The sequence below is a fragment of the Wolffia australiana genome, chromosome 20 (genome assembly GCF_029677425.1).
Source record: "Wolffia australiana isolate 7733 chromosome 20, ASM2967742v1".
In the NCBI taxonomy this organism is placed as follows: Eukaryota; Viridiplantae; Streptophyta; class Magnoliopsida; order Alismatales; family Araceae; genus Wolffia; species Wolffia australiana.
The window spans coordinates 6370092-6379981 of NC_135854.1; the positions used below are offsets into that span (position 1 = coordinate 6370092).

At 40.1% G+C, this 9890-nt stretch overlaps 1 protein-coding gene across 1 annotated transcript; it reads right to left on the minus strand.

The window, feature by feature from the left end:
- Positions 1-8: 8 nt before the first annotated feature.
- Positions 9-8481, minus strand: LOC144716107 (uncharacterized protein C57A10.07). Its single transcript, XM_078591156.1, has 5 exons — positions 8325-8481; positions 6972-7663; positions 2110-2231; positions 808-1174; positions 9-294 (listed from the first exon to the last, which is right to left on the minus strand). The coding sequence occupies exons 2-4, from the start codon at positions 7561-7563 to the stop codon at positions 833-835; spliced, it is 1056 nt and encodes a 351-aa protein (XP_078447282.1). The 5' UTR covers positions 7564-7663; positions 8325-8481; the 3' UTR covers positions 9-294; positions 808-832.
- Between the last annotated feature and the right edge of the window lie 1409 nt (positions 8482-9890).

Here is a 9890-nt window from a genome sequence, read left to right on the forward strand (position 1 = left end):
CCTTGCGGTTAACCAAAATTAATCACTTATCATCATTGAAATCAGCAGAACTACTTCTGAAATATTCAGCAACAATATCTAGTCAACGACAGAAAAATACACAATTTTTGCAGCTTTGAAGTATTTTCCTGTCAAGTAGCTGCTAGCTCTATATCTCTATCATGATATCACTTACTACCTATAAATATACGGCATGATATGAAAGATATTTCAAGTCTCACCTTCCCACTTGTGGTATGTTTGAGCATCCTTTACTGCACACTATCTTTTCGCCAGTACACAAGAACTTCCTCTCTGATGCAACAAAAAGTAAGATAGTAATAAATTTATATTTAAACTCATGAAAAAATATGAAAAAAAGGCAGAATGTGATACGATCCCGGATCTAGGCTCGTATCAGAGGGACGGTAGAGGACGAGAAAGGTAGAGATTCCCGGGGTAGAGAGGTGAAATGGGAATGGTCAGGGGAAGGCTGAGCTGAGGAGGTAGGCATCGGCCGGGGACGAGCCGCCTGAAGACGCGGTGAGGTAAAGACGATCTCGCGAACGGGGATCGTAGAGACAGAGGGGAAACCAGACCTAGACGGGGAGAGGGGAGACACAAAATTTTTTCTTTTATCTTCTTGTTGGCTGCCCTCCTAAAAGGAGGGCATCCCTATTTAAAGGGAAATACATAATAGCAAATGACTAAAATGCCCCTGTGGACTAAATGACGAAACTACCCCTAGATAGGTTTAGGATCCTCTCAAGGACCCTATCAGAATGCAACTGTCATGAAGCCTTCAGCTAAGTGATTTTAATATCTCACCTTGGCTACTTTGAAACTTTGAGCTTCAGAAGGTAGCCACTGTTTTGTTGTGGGACCAAGGCAAAGATCCTGGATAAGGCACTGATCCACAGTAAGCGAAGAGGCCGCTGAGCTCGGGGCAGCTGGCTGGGTACGGGATCGAACGGTGGAAGGGATCTCGCCGGAGTCGCTTGCTTCGAAGCGGCCCGGAGCAACCAAAAGGGTCGTGTTGAAACTGGGCACGAACCGTGACCTCTCCCTTAGCTGAAGCCTCCCTGGCCTGCGGCGCGTCCGGCGTGCCGACAAAGGAGAAGCTTTTCTCGGGGAAGCCGATCGCTGCACGGTGAAGCCGGGAAAATCTTTCCTTCTTGAAGTCATAGCTCACGACCTTATGAGAAAGTGCACCATCTTAGAAAGAAGAATAGAGCATGGAGAAGCTATATTTTGAGGGATAAATATGTGATGTCCTAGAATGGAAAATAATGTTTGGTATCAGAAGTTTATTTTTTTTCTAATTTAGTCATATGGTGTTTGTTTGATAGCACAAAGTTGGGGTATGAGGAATACTAACATAAGAATACCATGTAAAATAATCAATTAACTCACAACCTTATGAGAAAGTGCACCATCTTATGTTATGAGGAAAGCAGATGTTATGTCTAGGAATGAAACATAAAAATGGGTATTGGACATTTTTTATGAAACGATTTTTTACTTATTTTATCCTTGAGTAACCAGATAATAAACAGGTAAGGCTATGATGCACGTCATATTAGGAATACTGACATATAGGAATACCACATAAAAAGGCACACCATTAAAGGATAAATTAATTCACGACTTATGAGAATGCACAAGCATCAAATATGTGACGGGCATATTGTGAGGACTGCGGATGTGATGACATTGAATGCATTAATATTGAATGGAAATCATTTGGGATCGAATATTTCAGGATGGAAGCAGTGTTTTTTTTTAAACTTTGTCCTCAAATAACCAGCTTATGAACCGGAAAGACTACAAAGCGCGACAAGTTCGAAAGGAGGAATACCGACTTAAGGAGTCATTAAAAAGAATGTACCATGGAAAAAGATCATGGAAACAGAAGAGTAAAAGAAAATCTTCACTTGTGATTACCAAAGAAATTACCATCAAAAGTACATCTTGTCATTACTAAGCGGGATATCCAGAAAGTCTACTCTCTTGATTGTTGAAAGAGAGGCCTAAAGGTGATGCCTACATTTGGCTCACAAGCATGTGAATAAAAATGCGTAAATATACGTAAAGAGAGAGAAATGCATAGAATAGTTTTAGGGAGTGTACAGTTATGTTGCGAGGATAGGAACCAGTGAGCTCCCGGAACCTGCAGATGCTGAAAAGGAGGTTTTCAAAGCTGTCTCTTGCATATTCCTCAGTTAGTGTTCTGCGACGTACTTCCCGTTTTCCTGAGCACAAAGAGAGGTAGAATGTGCTTAGAAATCAAGAGGGAAATTCCACAGGTGATTTCTAAATCAATAATTAAATAAAAATGGTTTATTGACGAAAGAGGCCATGCACACATTCATAATGAGAGTAATTAGAGACCAAACACCACCTGGAGAGAGGAGGTCAAGAAATATTAGTCAGTTCCGTAAAACATAATAAAGGAATGGTTAGGATTGTAATGTGATTTGAGACCTGCCTACACCTTTTTCTTAAGACCTCTAAGATAAGATTTTGATTGGGATTTGCGAAATATATGATTCACCTACTTGCTGCCCTAGCTACAGAGATCCACTGGGCTTCTGATATGAACATTGATTTGGGCTTGTATCATGAAGGGGAATAAAGGAGATGCAGGATAGGACGGGAATGAATGGAGGGGTCAAACTGATGAGGCAGGGGTTGACTAGGGACAAGCCATCTGAATATGCAGTAAGGGGTTGACGATTGCAGGGACGGGGATTGTCAGAGACTAGAAGAGCACCGATCAGCAGGGGTAGGGATCAGACTCAAGGGGAGCCAGTTGAAAATTTGGTGAGATGATCAATGATGGTAGGGGACTGAGACAGAGGATTGAGGCAGCGAGCCAAGGGGCAGATGTTACCTTACTTTTTGACTTCCCTCCTAAAGAGAGGGCTACACATATTTATTGAGAAAGGGAGAAATCTATCCTAAAACATCACATGATGAAAGTGCCCTTAATGGGCTAAAATGCCAAAGATACGTTTGGGGGTATAGGACCTATCAGCTTCCATAATTCCATTGTTATAGGGGGAAATTCGATATGGGCATTCCTCCTTAATTCCATAACTCCATTCTGCATAATTCACGATGGGCAGGACACCATCTGGCTTAAGTTTTTCAAAAAAATACTGATCCACCAACCAATACTGATACACCAGTCAATAATGAATATTAACAAAGAAAAAATAGGGAAGCTTTAAAGTCTGAATTAAGATATACTGGAGGATTTTAGATAAGGGGAAAAATAGGGAAAAGAATCAATAAACAGGCAGAGGAAAGAACGATGCAAGAGAATTTCCCGACAGGAATGGTCTACAGTTGCAGGACCTCAAGCTTTCACAACCAATTGAGAGTGCACTCTTCCTTCAATGTGCAACTGGAAAATTCTTCCTTTTTTTGTCCCTAGGTCTGCCTCCTATAATAGAATACAAATATCAAGGCTAAAAGCCTAAACTACCCCTCTTTAAGTCTTCGGGTCATACAAAAATCTCGTCTTGATCTGAAACAATGGAGTAGATCATGCCAGAACTAGAAGCATTAGTATCCTTCACATCAAGCACACCTCATTTTTCAATGGTGGGTTCTTGGAATTCTGATATGATCCTGGATCTAGGCTCATATTGGAGGGACGGTAGAGGACGAGGCGAGGTAAAATTCCTGGGGTAGAGAGTTGAAACGGGAAGGATCGGAGAGGAGGCCGAGCAGAGGGAGTAGGGATCGGCCAAGGTCGAGCCGCCTGAAGATGCGGTGAGGTAGAGACGATCACAAGGACGGGGATCATAGAGGGAGAGAGGGAGGACAGACATAGACGTGGAGAGGAGAGACAAGAGTACTTCTAACTTCTTGGCTGCCCTCCTAAAGGGAGGGCATCCCTATTTAAAGGGGAATACGTAATAGCGACTGACTAAAACACCCCTGTGGGCTAACATGACGAAATTACCCCTAGGATTCTATCAAAGTCCTCCTTGTGTACAAAAAACCAGTACATTTATTTCTATACCAATATGATCACACATAACAGTCTCTTTCAGTCACTTCCACTTAAAGCCAACCAAAGAAGATAGGGAGGACGGCCCAGCCCACACAAGCTCAGTGACTTTTCCCTTAAGAAGAAAAGGGAAGAACTTGTTGAGTTTTGGACCTGCCATATTCTACTCCAGCCCGATCTATTGTTCCTTTCCGTCTCTACCATTTTCTTTAAGTCACTTCCACCTTCTCCTCACATTGTCTCTCCTTCTCTGAAAGATCTGTGAAGTCCCAAGAGGAGAGATCATGCCATCATCGTACACTGTTCTGAGTTTGTCACAACCATTTTGTGAAAACAGTTGGAATATCGCAGTGGCTCGCAATATGGCTGATGTCAGAACTGCTACAAGAATCAAGAACAAAAATGAGATAAAACAAAGGCCAAAAAACAAAAGCTGAATGTTGCCGAGTGGTGGAATTTTAGAGGCCAGAAAACTTCACAGATAAGACAGCCTTTCCCCACAGTCCAGTATTTCATGAAGTTTCTAACTTTTAATTTACGAGTTAGATTTCAGTCTTGCATTGTGGCGTCACAGTGCTATCTGAAGCATGTTTCTATTTATTTAATTTCTTTATGTCCCCTAACAGACTTGTACATCATTTGCATTTCCCGTGCATAATGCTTATTATAAGACACTTAATAGCCCCACTCTTCTATTCCTTGACATACGAAATCTATGAGGGATGTAATCCTTCATCTATCAAAGTTTCTTGTTTGTCGTTTCATTTTTTCTCCACCTGAAAGCTAGGGTTTGGAACTGATGAGTGTATTTCCACTTGTAACAAGAAGCAATGGTTTGTCGTTCTAGATTACAGCAGAAGATGATATCACTCTTCCTATCGAGCACATATCCTCCCATTTAGGAAGGTGGTATGACTAATTTGTCAGGCGACAGAGGTAGAACCGCCATTCTGTATTTTATCAGTGTGTTTCAGCCCGAATTGTAACCTCCTGTCAAACTATTGAGGCAGAAAGACGCAATGAAAAGTAGGTCGTTCTGAGCCTAAATTAGAGTTCTTGGGCCTATCTGAGGCACTGAGGTCAGTAGGTCGCCCCCACTGCCTAACCTTCTCTCTTCCCTCCTATAGTAACAGTTAAATATAAGGGCATAATAGGCCCAAAATGTTGTAATAGTCTTTGGGCCAACAAGCCCAATAATCGGATCAAGTATCGGGCCCATAGACCCATTACCCGATCCGTTTAAATGACAGATCGGGTAAGTAACGGCTAGTCAAACTAGCTGTTATAACTAGCCGTTTAAAGTTAAAACGGCTAGTTTAACTCTTGCATAATATAAGTGCAAAAACTGTTTATGTTTAATGTAAGCTTATTTTTGACTTAAGACTTGTTTTCTGCTCTTCTATCTATCTTCTCTATTCTTCACTATTCTCTCTCTCTCTGAGTAATGATCTGAATCGACAGTAACTTGAAGTCTAACACTCTTCACCGAGACTTCTGCACTCTTGCGATCCCCAAAACTTGCATTCATCCAAACTCCTCAGAAGTCGCCATTGTCATATCTCTCCTATCGATTTTTATCCATCTGCTTTGGCAGATGGTGCATCGGCTACTGATCTCTGCAGTCCTTGCCCTCTCACTAACTTCCTGTCTCTGGTTCATGAATATCGTGATGGTATTGGTGGCCAGCAATAAAAGACTACGAAGGCAGCTGTGATGGCAGGAGGGAGAAAAAGCGTTCATTGCATATGTGCTGCTTGTAGATGGAGTACAAGTTTTTGGCCCTGGCGAAAGACTTAGAAGCCGCAATATGAGATTACAAATGAAAGGAGCAACGGTTATAAAGATAATGTCACTGCAATAGATAAAAATGAAATATTTTTGTGATAGTCCATCCAAGGATTTGAGTCATCAAAGTTATGGTTGGAATTGATGATCAAATCTAAGATTTTAAAAAAATAAGAAAAATGATACGATGGCTAAAAGGAATCAGCCGTGATAGGGAAGAGAAAATGATTATACAACGGCAATATAACAAGGAAAATAAGTTATTTAAAAGAAGAAAGCTTTTTTTTTGAATTTAAAAGAAGAATTTATTTGCAACAACAGAATAAAATGAGTTCGATGGTACTACAAATTCAGAGCAGGGAAAGAGAACTGTAATCATGTTAAATGGAGGTTATTCTGACACAGGTGAGTGATGTCGCATCGTAAGATTATTTTTGAGAGAGAGCAACAGATGAGCATTGTAGAGAGAGTAAGAGTAGTGAGTGACGGAAAGAGAGAGAGAGAGAGAGAGAGAGAGAGAGAGAGAGAGAGAGAGAGAGAGAGCTAAGAGGATGGAAGACAACTTCATTATTCTTCTTGGCCGCATTCATTGTTCTTCACAACTCTCACTATTCAAAGGGAAATTATTCTAAACGGGAAATTACGAAAATGGTCCCTAATGACCTGAAATGACCAGAATACAAATAGGGATAGTATCAGCCCACTTCAATGGAATCTAATCCTGCAAGTTCCGTTGAAATTCGTGTCAATTCATATGGCTCTTGTAGGATTAAAGCATCCCAGTGGAATCATAGAAGGGTAGAAAGATGAGAACTGGTCAGCTAATCACCAGGGACTACAGAGCCTTATCAATCCCAAGAAGTCTACTCATTTTAAATTAGTCTGATAATACTTTATGCCTTTTTTCCTTTCTACAATACCGTAAATTAAATTTCCTCTCATATTGAAGAGTGGACGAATCAGCATGGAGGAGTTTAAATTAAGTAATAAACTGTAAAAACTATTAAGGTTCTTCTCTTTCACTTTCATTTAATCCAGAAGCTGAACGTAAAGCTGTTGGAAAATCAAGTTTTTCAAGAATGGATCTTAATGCTTGCGGCAGTCTGACTGAAAACAAAATTTATCTGTGGATTCCAAAACTAGAACAGGTGTCACACAAAATTTAGTGTTTTAGAATAAAACTCACCGAACCATTTCTTCGATTCCGCAACAGCCCAGTAACTCTGAGCCTCACTCCTGGGCCCAGCTTTCTTTCTTGTCTCACCTCCACTAAATAAAAGAAGAGCGTCATCCTCCTCTGCAGCAATCCTAACACCTTCCTCTATGTGAGATAAGAAAGTAGCAGCTTGACCAGGATGCATCTGATATGGTTCCAAGAACCATGAATCTTCCCGATCCACTTTCGCACAGTTGCTGCTAGTATAAATCGAGTGGCCAGCAACCATTACAAGACTATGTAAGTCAGGTAAAGGATAATAACCATTATCCGCTTCTTGAGCATGTAAGGAGTGTACAATCCGTAAATCACTGAAGGACACTGATAGAATGATAAGGATGGTAACCCCAAGAATCAGTAATAAAGTTAAAAAGGCAACAGCATGGGTCTTTTGGAAGTAGATAAAATTGTTTCCCACATTCCATGACATCCGTGATTTTTCATGTGGTGAACCCCTGCCCCTCCAGGACTTTCTTGGGGCTCCTGATTCCAAGTCAAACTCTACTCCAGGGTATGCATTAAAGGATTTTGAACCTTCTTGACCTAGTACCAGGCTGCTCATGATTTCATGGTAATTAATACAGGAACATATTTCAAGGATCTCGAGACAATTTGTCCAAATTATAGAGGACTCATAATGTATGTGGATTCACATATTCCTCCTGCAACATGATACCCGAATCAACAATCAGAAACTGTCTTCGTTTATATCTGTGAAATAGCAATCATATAATGCTTCCAAGATCCAAATTAGAAATAGTTACAGTAGTCCCCAATTTCTGGCGAATCCTTCAGACAAAAAACGTCGAAAGATAACAGATTAAGGGATTCACAAATTAAACTAAAATCGCCGTTGAAAACCTGACATGATTGAAATAAATAAATCTGATAGGCTAGAAATACATCCCAGCAACATGATCCCTGAATCAACAGTGAGAAACTATCTCCATTTCAATTTATAAAAATAAAAATCATAAAATGCTTTCGATGTCCAAAAAAAACTAAGTAGCTTCGGTACTCCCTTGTTTTCGGCGATCATGCAGGCGAGAAATCCGAATGATCACAGGTTTGGGGATTCACAATCTAAACTAAAATCTCCACTTAAAACATGAAATGATAAAACGAGCAAACACAAAAACCTTTCAACGTCCGAACGAAAAACACCTTCAGAAATCCGTTTTTGGCGATCATGCAGATGAAAATTGCCGAATGATCACAGATCAAGCGATCCACAAACTAAACTAAAAGCTCTTCCTAAAAGCCCGATTAGACTAAAAACCAAATCAAACAGACAGGAAAAGTTCATTCGAGGGGGAGTTTAACCGTATCATCGGAGCATTCCAAGACTTAAAAGTTGAAACAATCAACGATCAATGCTCCGCATAAATCGTTTAAAGAAGCAATTTTCACCCATAAACCTCGAAGATTTTCAACAAAAATCGAGATCTGTTCCCCAGCAACAAGTCTAAACGAGATCCTTCCTTGGAAGCATTTAAATATAACGATGACGCAATAAAGACAGGACAGATAACGTCATCCGGGGTAGGACTTCATAGATAGATTACTGTTTAATTGGAAAGTTTTGGGTTGTTAGCTATTAGGGTTTGACATTTAGGACCGAAGACCGGTTTCACATTTAGGACTGAGGACAGATCAGAATAAGTCCTGGAAGAAACTAATAATTTATTTTTTCTTTGAGGTCGAACATTAAAAAATACAATTAAAAGAATAAATTTCGGCATTGATGAGTGAGAACATAAAAGCCAGTAAATAAAAGATGTACCCCCACAAGTCTTACGGTGCTAGATATACATGACTGAGAACAAAATAAGCCTCGGTGTCAGGTATAGTCAATTTATAAACGTAAAAAGAGTGTAAATAAAAATAAAAAATAACAAAAAATAAAATAATAATAATAAATAAAATGAGATAGCAAGTATTGAGTGCGAGGCATTGCCAATTGAGAACACCTTTGATAAAAATTCACATCAGTCCGTGGGTGTAAGGCTTCGCCGATTGAGAACTCCTCAGTCCTTGCAGGCTTCGTCGATTGAGGAATCCTCTTGTGAAACATAGCTCGGGGCCTCCTGGCCGATGGGACCCTGTCTTTTCCCTTTTTTACCAAGCACCGGTCGGACCAGACCAAATATGGCCGAGAGTAATTTGAAATTATTTATCTTAGGGTTTTGCATTTAGGACCGAGGACCAATAGGACTGGACCGAATAGGACCAAAAGTAATTTAAACATTATTTATTTTAGGGTTTTTCTATTTATTTTAGGGTTGGACATTAAGGACTGGTAAGACATGGCCGAACATGATGGGAAGCTGACCTACCCCTGCTCCCGCTTCTGGCCCCTGACTCTTGCTCTGTGCCTCATCTACATATGAGGATGAAGAAGAGCTCATCACAATAGGTGACAATGAAACGTCATTCCTCATGCAGGGAGACCCTCTCTGGTATGGTCACACTCTCCCTCCTTCCCCCCTCTCACTTTCATGGTATCTAAATGCATGTTAGCTACTTCCAATCTATTACAGGTAAATATTTTTTTACCTCCTTAAATAGTTTCATTCTCATTGACTTCCTTCATCCAATGACATATCCCCCAACTTATCAATAGAAAACATTTTCTTCCAATTATATATAAGTTTCTCACTGCATTTTGCTCTTCAAAAAATGTCTAATATACAGGGTATTGGGTTAAAACTTTCTCGCTGCCACTTATTTCTTGAACCATTATGTCTCATAGCTTCAAATATATGCATGTAGTTGGATGTATCCATACACCTAGACACATATAATTCTTCCTATTGATTCAGCTTTGACTAAAGAAAAAGTTTCATCTTGATTAGTTTTTCGAATATGTATCTCCTCCCTTCAAGTCTA